At 34.4% G+C, this 25,424-nt stretch overlaps 2 protein-coding genes across 4 annotated transcripts; one reads left to right on the forward strand and one right to left on the reverse strand.

Moving 5' to 3' along the window:
* The first annotated feature begins 564 nt into the window (after positions 1 to 564).
* On the forward strand, positions 565 to 9,273 carry LOC139144844 (transmembrane emp24 domain-containing protein 2-like). 3 transcript variants are annotated; one of them, XM_070715643.1, is made up of 4 exons: positions 565 to 860; positions 1,646 to 1,838; positions 3,556 to 3,663; positions 6,774 to 9,273. In XM_070715643.1, the coding sequence occupies exons 1-4, from the start codon at positions 675 to 677 to the stop codon at positions 6,896 to 6,898; spliced, it is 612 nt and encodes a 203-aa protein (XP_070571744.1). In that variant the 5' UTR covers positions 565 to 674; the 3' UTR covers positions 6,899 to 9,273. The 3 variants fall into 3 exon arrangements, 2 of the variants coding, with proteins under 2 accessions (XP_070571744.1, XP_070571745.1); XR_011554863.1 differs by having other exon boundaries at positions 569 to 860; positions 3,556 to 3,840; XM_070715644.1 differs by lacking the exon at positions 3,556 to 3,663 and adding an exon at positions 3,733 to 3,840 and having other exon boundaries at positions 569 to 860.
* A 642-nt stretch (positions 9,274 to 9,915) lies between these two features.
* Positions 9,916 to 25,407, reverse strand: LOC139144842 (RILP-like protein 1). Its single transcript, XM_070715642.1, has 7 exons — positions 24,536 to 25,407; positions 22,920 to 23,055; positions 17,262 to 17,380; positions 16,590 to 16,766; positions 15,972 to 16,153; positions 15,670 to 15,780; positions 9,916 to 14,496 (listed from the first exon to the last, which is right to left on the reverse strand). The coding sequence occupies exons 1-7, from the start codon at positions 24,791 to 24,793 to the stop codon at positions 14,055 to 14,057; spliced, it is 1,425 nt and encodes a 474-aa protein (XP_070571743.1). The 5' UTR covers positions 24,794 to 25,407; the 3' UTR covers positions 9,916 to 14,054.
* Positions 25,408 to 25,424: the final 17 nt, after the last annotated feature.

Consider the following 25,424-nt stretch of genomic DNA (forward strand, 5'->3'; position numbering starts at 1 on the left):
CATTTCAATGATGCTTTTAAACTACTCGATGTATAATTATCAGATCGCCCTGAAATCCGCTCACCTCTACAGTTCTACAGATCAATGCACGTGCCGCAACATAACCTACCTGAATTGGTCTGGGAAGTTTATGCCGATGCTGAGCAGTGAGTGACGATTGCCAAAGCGCATAAACAAAAGATGTGTCGAAAGCAATTTGGGTTTGTCGTGACTAATTTTTACAGGTCAGTTCGAGAGACTGTATCCTTATTTAACAAATCCAGTTGATGTTCACTTTAAACACTTTCCTATGTACGATGTAAACATGACGTTTTGGGAGAGACTTCTCACGCTCACCTCTCATGGAATATAGCCGCCATACCAATGCAGGCACGTACTAGGTGAATTTTATTCGGATACAACTTTCGAGATGGAAAATCTTCAAATTATTCAAAAAATTACAGAAAGTACTTTTTCATTTTAATTAAAAATTCTTATGTAAATTGGCCCGTTTGCTACTTAAATTTTACAACTATGAATGTTTATCGGTAGAGTTGAAATTTGACAATTTTTGGCCCTGTTCGAGGTCGTGGTCTGCGCATGTCAAATACAGTCGACGTGGCAGAGTTCACCTGAGCCCGAGCTATCGTGAAAATAGTTAACTTTTGTAGATTTTGATAATTTTGGCGTACAGAATGGATCAAACGACATTGCTGTGGGGACTAGCGATACTTTTCCTGCATATAGGATCAATGGAAGCGTATTTCATCGCTGTGGACGCTCATGCGGAGGAATGTTTTCACGACAAAGTAACGTCTGGTACTAAGATGGGACTCACATTTGAGGTTGCAGAGGGAGGGTTTCTCGACATCGATGTCAAGGTAATGACTCTGTTTTCGAGAAACTTTGTTCTTTTCCCATTACTGTTCAATAGAAAATGAATCAATCAATATTCTAGGTGTTGCAGGGGAATGTCTGTGAGACAGGAATGTTAGATCGGTGACTGACATGAACATGTCTCCCTGATCAGCAGCGCGTATCATAGATGTACACGTTGTCTAACAAATAGCACGAAAACGTGCTGCCCACATACTTGTGTTACGAGATGGACCTGCGACAGTTCTTGTACTCTTTACATTTTTACTGAGCAGCAGATATAGGAGTCGTTACTGAATTTCTTCAGTGAAGAAGTACGCAGATCACACACCATTTCGTATGAAAAATTTACAGTCAAATAGGGTGTGTAATTGAGGAAGTAATTTAAATTTTGCAATTGTTTTGCCAGGTGCCATCATTATAGCACAAAAATTCTATTTGTATACTCATAGACTGTCAGTGTTTCCTTTGTGCGTTTAGCCACTTTTTATTTCAAAATGTGAAATTCAACAGTCCTAGTTAAGTATGTTCATGTATGTTATTTGTCCCATGATGCATTTGTAATTGTAATTTGTATACATGTGTGCAAAGCATCAGTACACCTGTCATCACACAGGCAGAAGGGACTTCTCAAAGTCACAAAACAGTTTCAAACAAATAATTAAAGAAATGAAGACGCAAATTCAGATCAGCAAAATCTTCTTAAAATTCTTGCCCGTAAAGAATTTTCATCAAAATTTATGTACATACGTCCATTTACTACTAACAATAAATTTCTATTGTCATGCAGATTACTGGGCCAGATGGAAAAGTGATCTACAGTGGTGAGAGAGAATCCAATGGCAAATACACCTTTGCTGCACACATGGATGGCTTGTATAAATATTGTTTCAGTAACAAAATGTCAACAATGACACCAAAGATTGTCATGTTTTCAATGGATATTGGAGATTCACCCAAAGGACAAGACATGGATACTGATGGTAAGAGAGAAGTGCATCCTCAAAACAGATAGTTACACAGGAAAGGTTAAAGCTTTTCGCAATGAATGGAAAATGTGGAACCGTTCTATAGAAATACAGAAATGTCAAGCATGTATCTTAATTCCCTTCCCTTTGAGGTGAATTTCAAAAACCTGTCTTCTACTTAATGCTTGTGGTACATGCAAAATTCAATTCAGGACAAATAGTGCACACTCTATCAATGTACAATTTAAAAGCATCTTCCACAGGTTTGACATTATTCCATAAGTCAGCCTTTCATTGCCCGAAGTAGAATATATATATATATATATATATATATATATATATATATATATATATATATATATATATATATATATATATATATATATATATATATATATATATATATATATATATATATATATATATATATATATATATATATATATATATATATATATATATATATATATATATATATATATATATATATGTATGTATATGTATATACTAGGTTCCCCAGTGTTGTGTAGCGTACTTATGTAGAAACTAATTAGAAAACTCACACTCAGATGTAGTTGTGTGATTTTTCTAATTAGTTTATATATATATATATATATATATATATATATATATATATATATATATATATATATTGGTATAAATTTCCCTGTGTCATTGAATAAGTAATAAGTTACTCTTAACAAAGTTCAATCTTATTTGTCAACTGTCATCCCTTTTGAGAATATGTATCAATGATTTAAACAGGTAGTGCAAGGATTTTACAACGATAAATTTAGGGTGTAAAAAAGTAACAATCTTTCAGTTATCAGAACTGTTAGCTTTGTCAAAAACTTTATGCAGAAGGTGATTGAAACTGATGTAAAATTTTACTGATAATGTTGAAGGAGATGGAATGTTTGAACAATTGCAAAGATACCTTGCAGTACAATATTTTCCCTCAATAATATTTTTTTCAATATTAGATTACAATTCACTCCTATTTTTCAGTGGAATTGTGTATTATCCATTTTGTCAGGAACATTTGTTCCAAAGTTTATCTCGATAATGCCTGTTTGTGTGTAGACACATATCCTATGGGTTTAGCATCCCAAGGTGACATGGGTAAGGTGAGAGAACTTGAATGGACATGCATGCCCCTCTTGCCATTCTCTATTTGGATGGATCAAAACTGGGTATACGGTGGACTCATAAGATTTATCAATTACTTCACAAACTCATTCATTGTCATGAACATCTGACATCCAATAAATCATGTACATTTCAAATCTCATTCTCATTTGGTAAAATGGAATGTCTTGGTTATAAGGTCCTTCTTTCTATTTTTTACTTATTTTTGCATGATTGATAAACTTATAATTTAACCCTATTACTTTTACATTAGCTGGTTTATGAATTCGTAATAGCTTTGTTACATGGGATAACAATATTTGGTTTTCATATTTCCATCTTCACTTATTTTAAAACCACTGAGAAACTGGAGGTTTTTCTCCATGGTGGTCATATTTGTCTGTCTGTCATTGTGGAAAGTATAACCGAGATGGTGAAGGTATAAAACACTGTTTCTGGCATATGGTAAAAGCTATAAGCACCAAAATATATGGCAATAGCAATTGTCACTAATACCAGTGCTAATGTAAGCTGTGCAGTAACGTAACCGAGTCCCACTAAACAATGGCAATGTGGCATGTCCCATTCATTTTCATCTCCTCAGAGGAACATGACAAGCTGGAAGACATGGTAGGAGAGCTAACCTCTGCCCTCATGGGGGTCTCACGGGAACAGAGATACATGGAAGTCAGAGAAAATATACACCGCATGAGTAAGTAGAGGGTTCCTTAACCTTTGACCCTTGTTTTTTTTCTCTCTATCCATGGTTTTCTCTTTGTAGAACACCACAACAAATTAGAAGAGATGGTGAATGAACTAGCTACTGCGTTAACAGGTGTAAAACATGAACAGGAATACATGGAAGTCAGGGAAAGGATACACAGGGCCAGTAAGTTCTCACTGTGTGTATGAAATGATGCATGTGTAGTGTATAATGTATTTGTGTTTGGTACAGTTTTATAGGTTCACCTTGCACAATCAAACTCAGGTCTCTGTACCTGGCTAGTATGTAGTGATGGTGTACTTTCTCTGCTGTACCTGTCATTCTGCGTGCTTTGCCATTGTAATCAATTTTACTATCACTGGTAAAGAGCTTGCCAATAATACAGAACAGTTACATCAATGATCTGTTCTATCCAAGAAACTTTCATCTTTTGTTAACCAACACATCCCATTGTCCTGCACATAGATTGATCTACTCAACTGAAAAAACTGAGGATGAAGATTAACCCTTTGAGCATCAAAGTCAATATTTGTCACCTTTACAAAATATACCCCAGTCAAATTTTGACAGATTTTTGCCAAAATTTTGATCAAAAACTGTAGTTAATTAAATGTAATGTCCATTTGCTCCAAAATTATAGAAACCAAACAGAAAATTTCATAAAAATTGGTAAAATGTTGCACTAAAATTTTGGTGAAAAAATTTCAGCACTCAAACAGGGATCACTTTGGGGTACGATAATGCGATATTAATGCTCAAAAATCAGAAAAATCGCATTCAGAAAAATCAATTTGGCAAAAAAGTCGCGCTGATAATGCAAATGGTGCATACGTGATTCATTTACGCGACCTTAATTCATCGGTAATATTTGGCAGGTTTTCAGTACAGAACCACTCATTGTGTCGCCGTAGAGAGCGCTATAATTACGCTAGAAAAAGCTGTTGCAGAGTTACCCGTTTCAAACAGCGTTTGTGATTGGTTGCTAACAGGAAGTTTTGCGTTCATTGACATATCATTGGAGTCGATACAGCAAGGGTTCATTGCTGATGTACAGCATGTTGTCGTCGCTCAAAATGGCACTTTTGAAGGAATTCGTGTCCAGTACGAGTGGTAGTGCGAAGAAAAAACGAAAATGCACTATTTGTCGACCGCTGTACTTCCGTTACTCCCGCACTAGAAAGTATGGATTCGACAGCCTCCGATTACAACTGCACTCAGTGTGACAGTTTTCGGACAGGGAAGTTAATTTCGCCCAAAGCCATTTCATAAATGAAACTTCGAACCCCGAGTTTCAATTTCGATGTGTTTAGAAAACTATATGGAAATATTTCGTTATAAGTAGTTACGTTTAATCCATGGACGACGCAACTATATCTTGACGAGTATAGCGCTTAGATATCTGACACGGGCTGTCTCCTTTTTTTTTGCTTCGTACAGTGTGGCTAACTTCCCCAAGTTTGTAGCCCGAAAATAGATCCTACTGAAAAAAAAAACTATCCAAAACGGGACGGCAGCGTCACCTCAGGACTTAATATGCGGCATGACTTGTAAAACGCTATCAATACGGAGCGAAGTGAGTGTAACGAACAGCATGTCATTAAATGTCATTAAATGTCCGAAAACTTAGGTCGTCCGAAAACTGTCACACTGAGTGTATTTTTATGCAAATTAAACAATATGCAGAAAATCAGGGAAAGTAAGGTTCCCACAGACTTTGAAATTCTCCCACTTTTTTTTTCCATGTGGGATTTTATCTCATGCAGTTCTTGTGCCAGGGTAATCCCTGCTCAAAGGGTTAAGCAGTAATCTTCAATCCATGGTCTTAGCATTGGTTTAAGTGTTGGTGCATTGAAATTGTAATGTTTGAAGCCGGGTCTTGTGAAATAAATCTGATGGATACACTCATCCCATTTTATTCATTATTTACATTACCCTTAAATACTTGAGTTGAAGGATACACAACTATGCCAGTTTCTTTGTGAGAATATCATTTTGCATATTTTATCAATTCATTATCCCAAAGCCGGCTGTTTCCAATTACACACTTGGGTAATATCTTGTCAAATAATTTGACCAGTTTTAATGAAAATAAATGGAAACACCACATTACATGTGTCTGAGAAAGTAAAGTGACAGATGCTGTACTATTATGCCACTGATCAAAACACAATGCATTTACATTCAACTTAGTATCTGTGATGTATACTGAAGCTATTGAATATTTTGTGTAAATTCTATCAGCATAGCTGGTTAGTCCAGGCGGACGAAGTCTAAGGGACTAATGAATTGGGTTCTGTCTCTCCGTTCATTCACAGTCATGCCAGAACTGTCCCTTTGCAGTCATTACTCAAACATGTGAGAACGGATTTCATTCAAACTTAGTACAAGGACAGTGTACCATGAGGTACATTTGCATGTCATTTGTAATAGAATTGATTATGGTCACAAGGTGGCCATTTTGTCGTGATTTTTGTTCGCATCTGGAGCCATCAGTAAATACACAGACATGTCTGAATTCATTTCTTTCAAACTTGGTGTAAGGACAATGGGCTGACCCTGTGACATACTAGTACACAGATGTGCCACTGTGTATTGCGATATGACAAAAGATGGCCACTAGGTGGCCATTTTGTTACGATTTTTTCTTAAGCACATGTCACACACAAACTCATCTGTTTCTACATGTAACTTGTGCCAAAGCCAATTTGTCAGCTCAAGAAATGTTGAATTACATATTACAAACATCTGTGACAGAAGATGTGCTATTTGTAGAACACAAGTAGCATATATTCTCTATGCTTCAGTGTCTACCCTGGCCAAAAACTTGCTATACATGTGATACAGATTGATGTATAGCTATAAGCACACAGATACGGGATGTCATCATTTGATAAGTCAATTAAGATCTGCTGGAGGTAGATTTTCTGATACATTTGGAAGCAAGAATACATAACATAGATGAGTGATTTGGCAAGGTGTGTTTGTATCTCACCATCGAATTGATGATATAAATTACTGAAAGTTTTACAGTGATTTGATCGACACTGTCTTTGTAAACTCTTGAGATTTGCTTTTAACTTCTGTTTCTCTCTTCACAGTCAATGACAACACCAATTCCAGGGTTGTACTTTGGTCATTCTTTGAAAGTCTTGTACTGGTAGCCATGACGTTAGGACAAGTTTATTATCTTAAACGCTTCTTTGAAGTAAGAAGAGTTGTTTAGAATTTGTCTTAATATATTTCCAAATTTTTTGTGTTTTATTTTTGTCAATTCAGCCACAACCGATAGAAGATGCAGATCCTTCACCGATTGTGGTTGTGTTGTAACTTTTCTAGAATACAAAATACAGAGCAATTCATTCATGATATGCAGTGGTTTGAAAATTTTCCATGACAATGCACACTAAGCTGGCATGTTTTGACTTTAAAAACATGCTACATTTGGAGAATCATTCACCATACATTTGAATGAATTCCTCTGTGATGTAAATTATTTTTGTTAAAATGCCTGAAATTTTGATGGTTACCTTTGATACTGAAAGTACGACTTGTCAACTACAAGAAAATACTGAAGATGACAACCCTTTGTACTCCAAGACATGGACAAATTTCAGGGATAGGCATTTTTACTCCAAAGTGTCATTTTAGATGTATTCAAGAGTGTGTTCCTGCAAGAGGAAGATGAATTCAAAGGTACCAGTTCTGTCAAACCCAAAAGGTGATGAATAATGTGTTGGAAGCAAGTTGTAAGCATTCATTTGGTAGAGCGCCCTCTATTTGATCATGGATGATTACCTGTACCACAGTCCCTCCACCCAGGGACAGTGCCTGTACCCAGTATGGTACCCCAAGATTCTGAGATTAAACCTCCTTCCATGACCAAAGGCATCATTATCCTTCCACATTGCTAGTTTTATCCCAAATGTGGTAAAATTCAAGATATTTTTGAAACTTGCATCTGTCAATTTTTATTTTTTTGACAAATTACAAAGTTTCCGTAACTCTACACCTTTGCTGAGTAAGTAGGCATTATCCAGCAGGTTCCTAAATGAATCAGTAAATATAAGCCAAGCATATTTGGTACAGAATTTTTCAGTTTTAGTTGGCATTTCATGAAATCAATTTAAAGTCATCATTTCTACCCATCAGTTTGATTGGTCATTTTGAGTGAAGGTGTAGAATTTCCTGATAGTTCCTCTGTCTGCCAATTAACAGAGAGATTTTGTAAATCATAAATGCATTGCTAATTAGTACTGTAGGAAGATTTCTCAGTAATACTTTCTGTGAAATTGACTAGAGAAAAAAATTAAATATTTTTCCTGCTGAAATATTTTATTGGATTAATAGCAAGATATCACCTGTATTGTTTACATTCTCTTTATTCTTCACATTCAAACATGGTCACGGATTTGGTGTTCACACCATTCATACACGATGAATACGTGTTGTTACTATATTTCTGAAGATGTGTCCTTCAATAAATGTTTTTCTTCCAATTGTAGATTTCATTTCTGTAAAAGGGTTTCAGCATACCTATGGTATGAATTTCATCACATGACTCTAAGATGAAGTTATGTCTACCATTTTACAGCAGGTAGATATGATGTAATGTAGTGTGTTGCAACTTGACCCTGAGGTCAAAGGTGAAAAGATATGTACCAGTGTCTTTTGTACACTAAAGGAACTTCCCGAAAAAGACAAAAGTCAGTGCATCAAAAATAGCAAGCATTAGCATTCTTTACACTGTCTGTTTATATGAAATTCACACCAGGTGAAATACAGGAGTCGTTGGTCAGTAAATGGAGCAGCTGATTGGTTAGTCTCTGGAGCAATCTGAGAATGTCTCTTACCCTGTTCACGCCCAATTTTCCGTAAACATGTCCAGTCACTATTGATAACAATCAGTTTGGGGCAAACCATTATCATGAAAGGGTTACAATTCAACTCAACCACACATTACCAGTGTATGGTCAATTAGCTCATCCATTGTCCGCCACCATTCCTCTAACTCTTACTGAAAGAAAAAAATAATTTGTCAGTTCAGAATATATTTCAATCAGTTATGTAAGTTGATTTGTTTCTTTGAGAAGAGATACTGCTGCAATGATCAATTTCAATATTTATCGAAACATTGCAAACCTTTGAAATAGAAGGAACAAGATATGCAACTGTTAATATTTATTTAGAATTTTCTCTGAGATCCAGCAACCAAGTATACAAATATATTTTTGTATGCCTGTAAACCTTACAAAACTAGTATTCTAATATTTCATGATGCTGTGTGAACTACAAACTAGGCTGCTGTGTTTCAGTGAATCATCTACAAAGCTTCAATTTGGTACTGTTCCATTATGCATAGTTTCTCCTTTTGATGGAATGTCTGACTTCATGTAATAAATTCCTGTTTTCTCATTCAGTTAATGGTTTAAGCAGTATGCCTTTTTCCATCTGAATATCATGCCTTTGTCTAACTTTTTTTTTAAAGTAGAAAAAACCTGTACCTGTCAATGAAGATAACCATAGACCCTCCGTTTTTAGGGTCTATGAAGATAACCTTCTCCAGCTCGAAATAAATTTAATGACAAATTTACAAAGAAATTTATGTGTGAATTTTTGTCTTTTTTAATCACTTGTTTGTTTATTGCCAAAACGTAGGAGTAGCAAATTTTAGAACTAGAACGCTTTTCTCCCCGTACTTCCCTTGGAATATAAGGAGAATGCTTATGAAAACAATTGCGGAATCGTAGGTGAAATGATTGTCTTTCTACAACAGCGCCCTCGTGTGGCAACATTGCAGTACCACACAAATATTTACTAGTGTGTCACCTGGTGCTAAAGATGTCAGATTTTGAAGTTTGTATGTAGGACTCGCTTACATACCCTCCTTGGGATGTCAGAATACATTTTGAATAATAAACTGGTGACATAAATGTTTCAAAACTTCCATGTCACCAAATGGAGCAGGTCTTCAATACTCCAAAGCTGTCTGTACAGCTTGTGAAGAATTTGGCACCACACTAGTCAATGCATGGATGTCAATAGAATATTGCTGTATCTGCAGATGTTGGAAGTAACATTCCAAAAAAAACTGAAGCGCATTTTTATTGTGATTGTGAATGCATATACCACCAGATACAGCATTTGTATTACTTTTTTCTTGACCCGTCAAAAAGGTGCCAACCAAAATTTGAACAGATGTGAACTTGTCAGTCTACAATTTATCATATGATAACACACTGCTTGTAGGTTTAATGGATGCTTTTTATTTCAGTAAATGGTTTCCTATTTTTTTGCCAGCATGGTTACAGGGTAAATATATACACTCACTTTGTTCAAGACAAAAACCTAGGTTGCCTCACAATCTCAATTTAAAACAAAAATAAACCATGACATTTTAATGTAAAACATACAAAAACCAAAACATATCATTATATTACAAGTATCAAAATGTAGAAACATGTCAATCACCTTTGCTATGTGTTTAATTCATTTAGCATAAAATCTGGCGATATTGTTGGTTGGTCAAGGGACCAATTCGTTTACCAAACACCAACCATGATATCAATTCATTGACCATAAACTGCATGATTTCAACTCATTGACCACATCCAATCATGATTTCAATTCATTGACGGTATACTAATCATGATTTCAATTCACTGACCATATACTAACTATATAAATGAACTGACCACATTCCAACCATGATATCACCACATTCAAACCATGATATTAATTCATTGGTCATACCCAAATCATAATTCAATTTATTGGCTGTACACCAACCATGATCTCCATTCATCATTCATCAACCAACAAATATTTTGACAATAGAACATATTACTGACTGACAAACTTGTTGGACGTCCCATTTCCTAAACTTTCCGAAAACAAAAACAATATACCTGAATGTGGGATGATACCTCATAAGTATATGTACTGCAATATCTGCTCATAGACTTTTGCTTTTCCTATGCGACAAAACCTTATAAAGTTTGAAGGCACATTCATGATTAGACATAGAGATAATTACCAATGTGTAGATTTTGAATCTTTACCATGCATATTGTGAAGTAACATTCAATAATAAAGTTCATGTTGTCTTGGTTACAATCAGATATGCTGTCACTCACGAATTAACAATTTACTGATTTGCAACAGAAAAGTCTTCTTACTGTCAAGAAGTACACATAAATTTTTTTGGGAGCTACATCAAATAAGCCCTTGAAGAATGTTGTTTTTGAAACAGAATTGATAAAGAGAATTACAATTCACTTGTTAAAAGATATTGTAAGAGACATTGATATCCAACAAATGTTCTAAAAATTATATTCCATATAAAAAAAATTAATGTACATGCCACTGTAATTCATCAAGTTCTCAAAAATGTGACTTGCTCTTAATAGTTTGGATTATGCGCCCCCCAAAAATAAAGAAGGGTGCTTTTTATCTTTCCCAGAGAAATTAAAATCAAATGGAAATATTTTTAACCAGTGTGATAAATCATGTTGTGCTATGGTACATGGATAAACTATGGAAAACCATCAAAATATATTCTTGATGGGTCACAAAACATAATACGTACAATGAGCAAAAACTTTCAGGTAATAACATTAATACCATAATACTGTAAATTAGATTCAATAAGAAATACATAAGAGATACATAATTTCACCATTAATAATACTGCATTGTAAATTATTAAAATTAGATTCGGTTATTAGGACATGTGCAATTTAAAAAAAGTGTGAATGAATTTGATTTGGTATTCCAATGACAATTTGGTATTCTTTTCGTAGACTGTTTTACTGGAGGTAATCCATACCATGGCGTGTTTTCCACAGACTTAGTATGGAAAAGCAGCTGTAACATATTATCTATCACATTTGAGTTGTATGTGTATCTGGTATAACTTAATATACTGCTTTGTAGAGAGCAAAACCACATACATAAGTTACCATGTAATCTAAAGTGATACAGCAGTGTTGAGAATTTCAGTTGCATTAAATACATTTTGTGTACGTAATTCTTCAACATGCTGATTAGCACTCTTTTCACTGACTGATGTTGGAATGACCATGGTACGATGTCCAATGTCAACCTATAGTGACATCCAAAAGCATTAGGGTAGAATGTGCCTCAGGGACAGATATTTGGATTCTCAAACATTCATGATACCTTTCTAGTCTACCACTTGTTGGGGCCTCATTTTGAAGCCCATAGGAGTACATAAACTTGTCACTGGCATATTTTTGTGAAAATTGCAAATTTAATTTTTCCCCATAGTTAACACAGGGATGGCTACCTTTTTGAATTTCAAATATCATTTAGAGGATAATTTGTTTCCATACAACCAAAGTTTTCATGTCATCTCCAATTTTAAGCTCCCATTATTATTCTTTATTTTGAAAGAGAATGGTTTAAAGTCTTGTTAAAGAAAGTTTAAGCAAACTATTTAATTTGTTACTTTGTATACTGTAATACTGCTTTGCCGCTTCTTATCCTTGGCCTTTTATAAGCCCCAAAAGGCCCTTACACCATACCAAAGTATGACTTGTGGAAAGGTATAAAGATTAGCACATGTAAACTGATGAATATGTCAACATTGTCAGAAGATATCAGATCATTGATATAGCATGCAGAAACTAACACTTTATTGCACCTGTCTTGTCTTCTGATGCTTGATAAGTATGCATTGTCATTAGCAATCTCACTTGGCAGTCAAATCTACTATGGTACTGATATTATTTTGTGGAGAAGAATACACTATTTTGAGACAGATGCCTCCTGTTCATCATAATTCTACAGTAAGCTAGCTGCCAAGACAAGTTTTATGTCAGTGATGATAGCACATGATATTCCCTTTACAGTTTAAAATTCATTAAGAAACTGAGAGACAACAAATTGATAAAGATGGCAGTTGTAGATGCGAGAGGAAAGCTGATAGTTAACCATGACTGGGTTGCAACTAGTCACACTTGAATTAAATTGACAAAACAATGATTTGTTCTGTTATCCAAAGAAATGAAATATTTTAATTCTTACAGTTTTTGACTCATTTTTTTCAGATCTAGCTCCCCAAGGTGAGTTTTCAATCATTACACATTTTACTGAAGAATGGTCCTTGTTCTCTTAACATTATTTGAAACTGATTGAAACAAAATACTTTAATTTTGATGTGAGTATTTGTATTTCTAAAAGATTCAACATCTGACCAGCTGACCCTATTTCCAGGCCCTAATTTATTGTCAACTTTAACACGTACCTACAGTATGTAACAAGTAGACCATTAGCACTACGGATTTACAGACGTTTAGATTTAAACTGTAAATGACTTTAATGCGCTTGAAGTCTAAAACTAAAGGCTCTATTCTATTGGTTTTAGTTTCCACTTTAAAGTACATAATCATACAGTCTAATAAATATATCACAACCCTTGCTACACATACTTAGCTATATCTTATGCTTTGAAACTTTCTTAAATTTGACATGGAAAAATTAAGTGTTAGCACAATAAAATAAGTCTACAGAATATTGCAAGTTTTCAAACTAGCTTGCTACATGTGCTAAGAGGGAAATGTTTTCATTAACCAACCTACCCTATCTCAAACCTTCCAACATTTTCCTTCTATGCATGCAGTCTTATGCAAAAAAGGGCATATTTGAGAATTTTTTACTTTCTGTGGTACCTATACCAAATAATTGGGATACAAAAATGCCCTACCTTCCTTTCTAAAAATGCCATATTCTAGACTACACACACTATTTTTACATTCATAATTCTTGTGTACATACAATTGACTGTTAACTTCAAAGAAACAAAGTTCATTTCTCTTCCAAATATACACTGAAGAGGTAGACTACTTCTATGTACAATAAATGTTTGATATAGATCTTCCTAAAAATGTACAGGCACTTGTCAAAAACTTCAAAGCTCTGCAGCTGAGACAAGTTTATCCCTCTCGTCTCTACAGATATCATGTCATGTGGGTGAGTTAATATTGGACAATCCATACATACACCTTAGTAATGTACTGAAAATGATTACAAATGTTGAATGGAAAGACAATTTCAACATTTACATGCATTTGCTTTCTCATCAAAGGTACATATTTCAAGGTCTGAAGTTATACGCTCAAAGGATTAGGATTGCACCGTTGAGGCAAAGCAACTAGATTAAATGATTGCTAACACATGTTGTAAGTTTGACAAAAATTTTGTGACGCACAGTTGATTTTGAATACATTATTGCAAGGATTAGAAAAAGTCTTTTATAAGATTTACGATTGCTTACAATATCATCAAGCCACATATTCTTAAAAAAGATAAAGTACAACTCCTGGTGGATTGGCACAGTGACCTTTGAAAATGGACAATAATCATATTATGAAACTTTTGAAACTCTCTTTGTGACCCTCTGATCTACTTCTCCTCCAGTCCCCGGATGAAGTTGATGATGACTGTGATGCAACATCAGAGTCTTCTTCACTCTCATCAATGCGTTGTAAAACATCAAAATCAGTGCTACACGGACCTGTGGCACCGTATTTCTGTTCTGGAGTTAGACGACTTGTCGTCTTGGTCTCATTGTCATCATTTGTTTCTGATTTCTCAAACACAATCTCAACTTTGCCTTCTTGATCATCTGAGCTGCCACTTGTTGCACTGTCCTCATTGCTGACCGATGATTGTGAATTCAATGACTCAGGTTTTATTTCACTGCTATTTTCTGTTGTCTTTTCTTTCCCCTTCACCTTGTCTTTGTCCTTTTCCTTGGCTTTAATCTTCTTTTTGTCCTCTCCTCTTGAAAAGAATTTGAATCTGTTCCACAAAATAAGAAGATAAAAAAGCAATAAAAGCAACAGTATATCATGTGATGTTTTTTCAGTCATTCATTGGCTCACTACGCTATATTCATCTCTTCACACAATGTCTATTTCTAGCTTTCATCTACACTAGACAGTAACAACTATGAAATAGGGGCCAAAACTAGTTTGACACTTGTGAGTAAAGTTTCAAATGGGATAAAATCTATAGGTAATTGATACTATACATTTAACAGCACATTGTTCCAAGGTTTCAGCCCAGTTGATATTCATCCAACTTATTGAAAAGGGAATAAAAGTAACCTTGAAGAATATTGTGAATTAATACATTTTATTACATTATATAATGTATCTTTCAAGGTGACCTAAATGAAAAGATTGCTTTGTATAGTGGATAGGGAGTGATTCTACTCAATGGCACAGATAAATCTTCCTAAAAGAATTGGCCATCATTCATACATTCAAAAAATAAAAGTTTTGCCTCTCTATTTACTTTGCAAAGGCATTCACTTTTGGATGTCACTTGAAAACTTTATATAATATATCACATTAAAGCCCCAATAGCTAATATTTTAATGATTTTATTTCAAACCAGAGTTGGTTCTTGTAAACGTGCTAACTGAAGAACATGTATAGAAGTATCACTGCTCACTGATTTGGACCATGCCTATGAGTTTTAACAGGTTAAATAATAAATGGGTGCTGCACTCATAAAATGGCCCCCCACAGAAAAGTACAAAAATGCAGTATTTCCTGCACATACATATCGTGATCATAAAAGAAACAAGCATGATGCCATTTACTTGAATGCACGAAACATGATGGCCAATATTTTGTTGTTGGAAATATTTATTTTTTCTGTCACATAAGTTTTTTGAAAATGGCAGAAAATCTAAAATGATGTTAAAACGTTTGAATTTACATGCCACTTTCGACACTCATGACAGCGTTATACACTTTTTTTAGTCTTTTATGGGTCTTATTCAAAGAAAACTCTTGGAAAACTGAGGATATTTTGAGATCAGTTTATTACACATTCGCAGCTTATTGGGGCTTTAAGGAAACAAAAACACTTTGAACCTTAGTTGAGGTTCAACTCTAACATGTTTGTAACTATATTTCACTGTAAAGGGGTTGAGCTTCGATACCTGAAAGTACAGGCACTTACAGTTTCCTGATTCCTGACTCATTATTCCCGGATTTCCCGTCCTCTTCCACTTTATTTTCTTTGACACTGCTGCCATGATCAACTGTGTCTTCCTCACTGTTCTCTTCAGACCTAGAAATCAAGAGTAAAAATGCAGGAAAAATTTTGTACCAATAATTTCAGTGATAAAAAATGCAGATTTTGACATTTTGATTGATACTGAACAACATCTGCATCTCAGTCAACTGTTCTCTGGTGTAATCCTACCATAATTTGATTACCTTACATTAAATTCTAAAACGCACAATAATTTTATTACTTACTGGTAACGTGACAACTGCTCTTCCAATTCAAAGACTTGTGTCTTCAATTCAATTCTTTCTTTGAGTACCATTTTAAGTTCCTCTTTTGTAAACCTTGGCCGGTTTGGATCTTTTAGATCGATGATCATCTTGCCTTCCAAGTTGATTGGTGGGTCAAACTCTATACTTTGAGTAGCCATACTCTAGTGCAAAAAACAAACTGGATAATAATTCCTGGATCTGATTCCATTTAGATGACCCTTATTTCATGAAAATATCTTTTTTTCTTGAACATTTACTGAAATGATATCCCAGGAAGGTGCAAAACTCTATCCAGAACATGCAAAACTTACTTTCATGGATTCTAAATATTATGATATCTAAAGTTTACTGAGTTTACACTTATTGGCTGCATAAGCAAAGCTGTACTTTAAAGTGGTATAAATCTTTTACTAGAACATACTATGGATTTATATCAATCATTTCATATGTAGCTTTTTACATCATCAACAGGGAAATGGCATAAGTTGTCTGAATCAGAGTAAAAATTCAGGTCACATTGAAGAATCAGACTTATTTTCTAAAACTTATGGTACTTGAACTATTTAGATAGAATATTTTCAATTGATTTTGACTTGCCTGTTGGATTGCATGGTCTTCTATGTCTTGCCTGTCAATTTCTTGTTGTAGTGCCTGCATCTGTGCCTCCAGTTCAACTTTCTCATCAATCAAGCTGGTTGCTTGGTGTTGTACCAGGGCTTGTTTCCTTCTCAGGTCATGATTCAGCCTGGCCAAGCGTTCTATCTGTGACTGTAGCTATTGCACAGGAAGTGGGAATAAACAACAGTTGTGAAATTGTATCTGAAGGAAAGCGTACTGTTTTCAAATTGCATTGATATTGATGAGTTTGCTTCAAATTAATGCTAAAATGATGAATTTTTTTGCTTTTCTCTAGGGTCTATGATTTTGAACATTGCCATCTTAAAATTTGGAATGTAGACCAAAAGGTTTTTCTTCAACATGACATGCAAATGTTTGAACAGTGGTGACAAAAAATGAAATATTTTTCTCACAAAAGCAGGGAATTCAGCTTAAGTTTGCATTTCATGTAAAATTTTTAAAATTTTCAAAATTACGATCAAAATCACTTTTTCAAATACAAATGTGCAATGTTCTATTTGAAACTACAGCAGAGTTCAAGGACGATTACTGTAATTTGTTACACTGTTTTCATAATCCATATGACTATATAGTAATATTGATCAAATAATATTGTATTTTACACATCATATGCCACTGATTTCAACTCACAGCTTCAATATCTGCTGCTTTTTGTCTGAGATCTCTGTCTTTAGCTCTGATTTCATCCCGCTGTCGATCCACCGCCTCTTTCAATTTGTACATCACTTTGTGGTCTTCCTCAGCCCGGGCTAAAAGGTGAAAACAAAATATTGTTTGTTTGGTTTTAACAATTCCTTGACAACATAATCTACATTTCTATGCTTGGGGATCATATACACATGATCCTGAAATATAATACAATCTTGGTTTCCTCTGTCCTCACTAAAAGTAGTTCAATCTTTTAATAGCTATGGTTTGGTTTTACAGATAAATTCTTTGACGAGGTGAATGTATAAGGCCATGTGTGTTTCCAACCTAAGTACCAGTATACTGTAATGCAATGATATGAACCTGCATGTGTAGTAATATGCAGTAATCACTAAATGAAGTATGACAAGTATTCTTTGTTGTAACTTTAACCAAACAGTCTTTCTGAAAGAAAAAATACATAATTAAAATTATAAAACAATATTGAATAGTGGTTATTTCATTTTAGGTCTTCTCATTTTGAATTGATGTGGGATAGGCATACAAGTCATGCTGTCTGTTCAAAACAACAATCCAACGATTGAATCAGGACTGATTTTTGCAAATATGCAGACAAAATCAGGCAATTTGTTTTGCGATTTCCGGTTTAACCAGATATGAACTGTAAATGCTCACGTGTTTCATTATATATTGAAGTTATGTGTAAATTTGAACCTTTGCCACATGTTTGCAACTTCATTGAAAGTATTATGATCAACATAATGAACAATATTCACCACAGATTAACTTTATAGGTCATTAAGTATTCAAATACGCAATTAGCTGAAATAGAAATAGTTAATTTCTTTGACTGTTGTATCACCACTTTATATAGCAAGTTTAATTGCATGCCTTTGGTCACGTCCTTCAAACTATATATTCCAAACTTTGAAAGCTCATTAGATATGCAAACTATAAATTAGCTGACACGAAAACTTAAGTGCGAAATGACTATCAATATTGGTATAACCTGGTATAATCATCAATGTACATAGCATGTTATGCCAACTTTGATCAAATAAATCCAAGTATATATCCCTAATTAGGAAAGTTCATTAAATACACAAATTAGGAATTGGCTGAAGAAAAATGCTTAATGCCTTTCAATAATGTTAGCCTACATAATAGTATCTTTAATGTACATAGCAAGTTTTATCAATTTTGGTCATGTAAATTCAAATATATATCCCTAATTTCGAAAATTCATTAAATATTCAAATTAGGAGCTGGATGAAGTAAAAATGCTTAATGACTTTCAGTAACGTCGTATCAGTAACGTCGTATCATAGTATATTTATGTACATAGCAAGTTTCGTCAACTTTGGTCTAGTCAATACAGATAAATATCCCAAATTATGAAAGTTCATTAAATATGCAAATAAGGAATTGGCTAATGTTCAAATGCTTAATGACTTTCAATAATGTACATAGCCAGTTTCGTCAACTGTGGTCTCGTCAATTCAGATAAATACCCCTAATTAGGAAAGTTCATAAAATATGCAAATTAGGAATTAGCTGAAGTAAAAATGCTTAATGACATTAATAATGTTCAATCATAGTATCTTTAATGTACATAGCAAGTTTCATCAATTTTGGTCATGTAAATTCAAATATATATCCTTAATTTCAAAAGGTCATTAAATATGCAAATTAGGATTTGGATGAAGTAAAAATGCTTATTGAATTTCAGTAATGTTAAATCATAGTATCCTCAATATGCATACCAAGTTTCATCAATTTTGATCGAGTATATATGCCTAACTAGTAGATTTCATCAAATATGCAAATTAGTAATTATCTTTCACGTCATCCCTTAATAACTTGCACAGCTGATATATCTTGATGTGATCAACATTTGTAGCAAATCTCATCAAATTGTGTGCAGTCGTTCTCAATGTATAGCCGTTTTTTTCTAAAATCATTAATTATGCAAATGAGCAAAAAGTAAGCAAGCCACACCCACCAAAAACTAATCAGTTCTTGCAATTTGCAAACTGAATCTATGTACCAGATTTGATTCTGATCTGATCTGCCGTTTTTGAGATATTGAGCACACAGACAGACAGACAGACAGACAGACACAGACAGACAGACAGACAGACAGACAGACAGACACAGACAGACAGACATCGCTGCGACATATGCTCACGTGTGTCAACACATGAGCAAAAAATGTTAGGCGTTATTAAATTTCTAACCAACTCCTGTCTGTTGTGTAAACAAGTATCCAATGCAGCCTTGAAAGTGTGTGACATTGTCTCTCAGTCTAAGGGTATGAACAAATATCTATAAAGTAACTTCTTTCACTTGAAGTGATACATTAACTCATTTTATTTCCTGTTTGCAGACTGTGTACTTTCAAATGTACTTAAATGTCAGTAACATATTACTGCATTATGTTTCACAATAACTATAATTTGCCAAATTCACTTTTTTAAAATTTCTGTTCCCTTTTGCTTAGTGAGTAGCATACCATATCTAGTTTTGATATTATCAGAAATCTGATATAAAATCTATATATTGCATGACCATACATAAATCTCCTATTTCATATGACATGTTTCATATCATGACAAACAAAGTCCAATATGATTACACATAAGGCCAAGAAAAATAAAAAAATTGTTTCTCATCCTAGACATATTGCAAAAAGATGCGGTGACGAGGGTTTTTTTCTCAATTTTTTTTATTCTTCAACCAACAAGAACGTGCAAAAAACATGAAAACGACATACGAATGCACGCAGTGATAAATACACAGCAGTGTTGCTTTAGTATTTTTGTATAGCAACACTTCTGCGGTTTGACTTTTAGTGCAGCAATGTACTGTATATTTTGACAGCTTAATATAACAGTGACATATGTGTACAGTTCTGAATGGAATGTTAGTGTTTACAGTTCTGTTTTATACACAATGAGTTATGCACTATCGTCACATATTTTGCGGGTTTTTTCAATTTATTTCCTTATGAGCAAAGAAAAAAGGTTGGCACAGCAGGTCTGAATTGACGCGCGTGATTATGAGAAACAAATTTTTTATTTTTCTTTGCCTAAGAGAGGGATCACTAGACAAAAGGTTAAAATTTTTTGTTATCTGTCAACATATTCAACAGATCGTTTCTGTTGAATGATCGACTTCTTTGTTGGGAACAATGCAGTTCAGCCACAGTGCAAAGATGACAAGATGACTGTTAGTCATATTCCTTGATATGAGTACTTTGGAACTCACTATTAAATCTGGTAGACCTAAACACTGACACTATAAACAATACTTGTCTACAGAGAGCTAGCTGTTGTTATAATTCTTGTTGCTTTCAAACCTGTGATAGCCTTCACACAGAAGCAGCAGGTTACATATAAAATCACCCTGAGTTTATGGGCATGTGCCTGAGAGATTAACCTATAAAGCACATATATAGCATAGAAAGTAAAATCTAATACATTATTCATGGCATTGTTGACTTGTGTATTGATTGGTCATTTGACAATGACTAACACTTTCTATCATACAGACCTACAGAAGCAACGCTACTGGAGCACAAACATTAATAGTTGATTAGAGTTCTGTGCTATTTTTCTTAAGAAAAAAAAACATTCCTGTTCCGGTGAGAAAAATACACAGGAAGGTAGTATAGTAAATGTAAAAGGGTGTTCTATAGAGGATTATATGCAATTTTTTTGCCTCTTATGATTTTTCAAATAATGGGTATGCAGATTGTACTATCTTCTAGAACTCATCTCTTTTCATTTCATTCTAATCGATATCAATAATCCTAGTATTTGCAAAAGCATAATGTTTTTATGATTTTCACTTATTTGCCATTTTTGACTGTCTTTACACACAAGTATCTGATGGTAATTGCTACTTTTAGTGGTGAACTAAAACTATGCACCTTGGAAAACCCATTCTGTCATGTGAGAAATTAGTAAGAAATTGAGCAGTTAGTTATGTTTTAATAAGTAGGTGTGTGGATTTGTAATGGGGTGTAGGTTAAGAGTGCGTTCAAAGTATTGTAAGTGGGTGTAATATAGTGGAATAAAAGCATCAGTGGGAGTATTTATACAATAAAATGTGTATTGGCCTCCGTTGTACCAGTGACTTTTCATTACACCTTTATTACAGTGTGTAATAATTGCCATTGTGAAACATAGTGTCATTTTACTCACAAACATAACCAGTATATGGCACAAAGCCAGACATACCAACGAATACACATATTTACACAATGTCATCAGAAAAGCATCACTCATTACTATAATCTAGAAAAGTTTAATTAAACTAGTTATGAAAAATGAGTTTTAATATAATGAGTTCGTAATATTCCTTGCTATCAGCCTATTATGATGTATAATTAAGCAACATTCTCTGAAGATTTAAAATAGTGATAAAAGCTCTTTCCCTTCTCTTAGGGTATAAAGGTTTGACCTCACTTGTAAACATAAATGAGTTGACAGCAATGTCAGAAGAGGTCACATTGACACTATTGATATAGTTCAAAGGTTAAATTCCCCCACGGAAAATCTCTAGGACACACATTTACAATAATTAAATTTGAATATGTGGTGAAATGAGTTCGTTCCTCATTAAATTGTCTTTTTACACCGAAGGAATGTGTTGGCTGCTGGACAGCTGCATCATGAAATATCAGAGATGCTAAAATCCATCTATAATTTTTGAAATTTAGAATTTAAAATTGTTTATAAAAGTAAATTTACGCTAATCAATGAGATGAACTTGGTGTTTGATTTGTTATTGGTACAGAAGGGCAAGTGAATGGAAACATTTCTAAATTTTAAAATTAAGAATAAATTCTCAAGATAACACATATATGCTACACAAAAAATATTTTAATAATAATAATAATATTTATTTCTTATAGAGCGCATTACATTTTAAAAATCTCAATGCGCTTTACACAACACTAAAAAAGAGCTGAGGTAAATTATAAATAAAAATTACGAGAAAACACTAATAAAATGCAAAGAGGTAAAATTTTAAAAAGTGTCTAGAAATAAAATGATCTAAAAAGATAAGTTTTTAACTGACTTCTAAAATTGTTAAAAGAATTAGCAAGCCTTATCTCAAATGGTAAAGCATTCCACAAATTTTAGGGTTGGAATTTCAGGTCATACTGAAAAACATTTGTCAGCGTTATCTCTTGTTTAATGAGACAAGTTGACAGCAGATAACATATTGAGCCACAATGTGTACACTTGGGCTGCGTAAATTAATCAATGGGGTAAATATAGATTCCAATGCCTGGCAAAGTGATAGCATGACCCTATCCGGCTAGTGGTGTACAGACCTTACATTGTTACAGACCTTTACCCTTTCACCACCATGGTTTGGCCAAAGACTATTTGTTTAGTCTTGGCAAAAGGGCAATGGAGGTGAAAGGATTCACCCTTTCACCATCATGGTTTGGCCAAAATCCATTGTTATCTATGGTGATTGTGGAACTGCTCACAGGGAATTAGGGGTGAACAGGTTAAAGGTGCACCATGAATTGAATACTGAGATCACATATTTTGCATTTAATCAGTTGTTAACGGAAACATATTGAAAATAGTTACGTGATTAGTGGACTGGTTTATAACTCACCAATTTCATGACTGACTGCTCCGGCCTGGTCCGTCACTTTCCTTTTCAATTCTTCATTGCTTTTCTGGAGTGTACTAATCATCTGTAAGAGATCCTTTGCTTCATCTCTCCATTTTTCTTCGCTCTCTTGCCATTCCTTTGTGAACAAGCAAAATACAGAACAAACAAACTTATGGGTCTAAAAATAAATTAGCAGTGAACAAATGATAGCAAATATGGAGGTTGTTTCAGACACGTCCAACATTAAGATATTATCTTACATAAATTACAAACCTGATGAAGTATCAAAAAATGTAAATTACCCCTCAGAACTTTTTAGTTCTGTCATAACAACTTCAAATTGAAGAGGAAAAAAATTGAGGAAAGGATGTCTGCTAGACTGTTGACTGACTGACAATATTCAGATACAAGTTGTCACATTTGAAATGGAGTGTATGAGTACAGTACAGAATACTGTATCTGAAATACATGAAACTTCTAGTTTTTGTGCTCAAATTTTGATTTAACTTCCAGTCCAAAACTTAGTTCATCAAGAAGATTATCCACTGCTTTTTATTGAAGGATTATCAGCGATAAAAGGCAGCGTTGACCTTATGTCCTTGTTTCTTAAGGAATTACTAACAAGCTTGTGATGTCATGAGAGTGAAAGTGAAAGTGAACTTTGACCATTTGATTGACAAAAACCCTGAGGCAGTAAATTATTGTTACTTTCTGAAAAAAATGGTAATGAAGTAAACAAAACAATGACAGAGCATCTATAACTTGTCATACATCGTATCCCATTGGTTTTCTCGCTTTAAAACTACATTTTGTCCATAATCGATGAGAAAAGCTCTTTATGGTATCAAATTCAATCACTTGAATTTTTTGTTTGTATGGTGTATTCAAAACAAAATAATAAGGACGTTCACGTAAGTTAAGGACACCTAAATACCCTTTCTTTTTAATGAAGGTGGTTGGCACTTCAGAATGTTTTGGGAAAAGGAGTGACATAAAGTCCTTTTGGAAGTTCATGAACGCTACAATTTTGAGTTGTTCTAGCGAAGTACTTCCTATCACATTCTTTAAATTGCGTACATGCTGTACTGTACTGCACTGTACCTGTGACCGTTGTTTTTTTGTTATGTGTGTAAAACATTTTGTTCTGTTCCCAAAATTGTAATGTGGTAAAACCTTATGTTGAAAACTTCAACGCTGTTTCTATGAGTGTGATAGAACTTTAGTCTTGACTAGAATAAATGTCTACAACATTGTACTTTGAATGCAAGGCAGTGTAAAATACAAAAATATTATCAAAATTACAGTTTTTGTCCCTTTAAGCTAAACAAACTATAGAATATTACTCATTTCCTTGCTTCTGTTAATTCAATATCATGTTTCACATTTTAGCTGTTTTACTAATGAATGCATAAATAACCCTGCTGAATAATAGTGACAACTGAGCATATTGTGTGAGGGTGTCTCTCCAAACCCTTAAATGTATACGTCAAATGCATATTATTCATCAGTTTTCTATAACCTGCGCTTCTGTGCCTTTTTGCACGGTAATCACCCAATTACACTTTGGTCATAATTTTGGCGGTGTTCTCAAATCAAAGGGCATAACACAATAGTACCTGTGATGATCGTATCCTCTCCTCTTGAGCAAACAGAAGTTCTTTTCGCGCTGTCTCAAGCTTTACAGTAAGATCCTCCACTATCGCATCGTGTTTCTCACTTTTCTTCGTAACTGCTTCCAACTTCTCCAGGCTGAGGATAATTTTAGGCATTATCTGGGCAACGGCTTCCCCGCCATAAGTCTCTATCACCTTCTCCAATTCCTTGCCGATGGAGGCAGCAATTTCGTACACTTCTACAACTGTACACTCCGCCATGTTTCTACCAGTCTCAATTTTGGTGGAAATCACGGGAAATCAAACCGTCTTTTAAGGATTATTATTTACAATCGGCAGCTTCTGTACATGTAACATGCATGATCAAATGTTCGCTTCAAGTTGCGACCACGGTTGTGGGTGTACCGTCTCTCCTCAAAAGGTGGCACAGAATGTTGCCCGTATGTATTCCACCTTCAACTATTTTGAAACACAGACTTACGAATTGTCGTCTGCGTAGCGTTCAGTGCAGCATCACATGACACCAGATTTTGACGTAGGTGCCACCTGACCATTTACAGGAATCCTTGGTGAGCCTAACCCTGCTCACTGGGAACCCTTTCCGGGTAATTGTTGTGTTATTGTTATCTCGCACCTTCACTGCACAAATGACAGTGCAATGCCTACGCGCGGCGCATGTGCCGAGACAGAATATTTTTTGTTGACATTATACACAATTATGTCCACAGGGAAATCCTTGGAATTTACGCCACGCTTCCGAAATTATCCTGCATTAGATGTTTGCCCCTCCTTGAAAAAAATATCACCCTAATCAAACAAAATTATTTATTTGGACGACGTTGGACCCTGGCCCTCAGCGCCCGTAAAGGGTCTCAGGGCCGGCAGAGAAGAG

This window comes from Ptychodera flava, chromosome 12 (genome assembly GCF_041260155.1).
Source record: "Ptychodera flava strain L36383 chromosome 12, AS_Pfla_20210202, whole genome shotgun sequence".
Taxonomy (NCBI): domain Eukaryota; kingdom Metazoa; phylum Hemichordata; class Enteropneusta; family Ptychoderidae; genus Ptychodera; species Ptychodera flava.

Bases quoted from the DNA above. Each gene is read 5' to 3' on its own strand.
- LOC139144844 (XM_070715643.1), top strand. From the start codon at position 675: ATGGATCAAACGACATTGCTGTGGGGACTAGCGATACTTTTCCTGCAT. The intron at 861-1,645 runs GTAATGACTCTG...ATTGTCATGCAG, and splicing joins TTCTCGACATCGATGTCAAG to ATTACTGGGCCAGATGGAAA. The intron at 1,839-3,555 runs GTAAGAGAGAAG...TCATCTCCTCAG, and splicing joins ACAAGACATGGATACTGATG to AGGAACATGACAAGCTGGAA.
- LOC139144842 (XM_070715642.1), bottom strand. From the start codon at position 24,793: ATGGCGGAGTGTACAGTTGTAGAAGTGTACGAAATTGCTGCCTCCATC. The intron at 16,767-17,261 runs GTGAGTTGAAAT...CCTGTGCAATAG, and splicing joins AAGCAGCAGATATTGAAGCT to CTACAGTCACAGATAGAACG. The intron at 16,154-16,589 runs GCAAGTCAAAAT...TTTTTGCACTAG, and splicing joins AAGACCATGCAATCCAACAG to AGTATGGCTACTCAAAGTAT.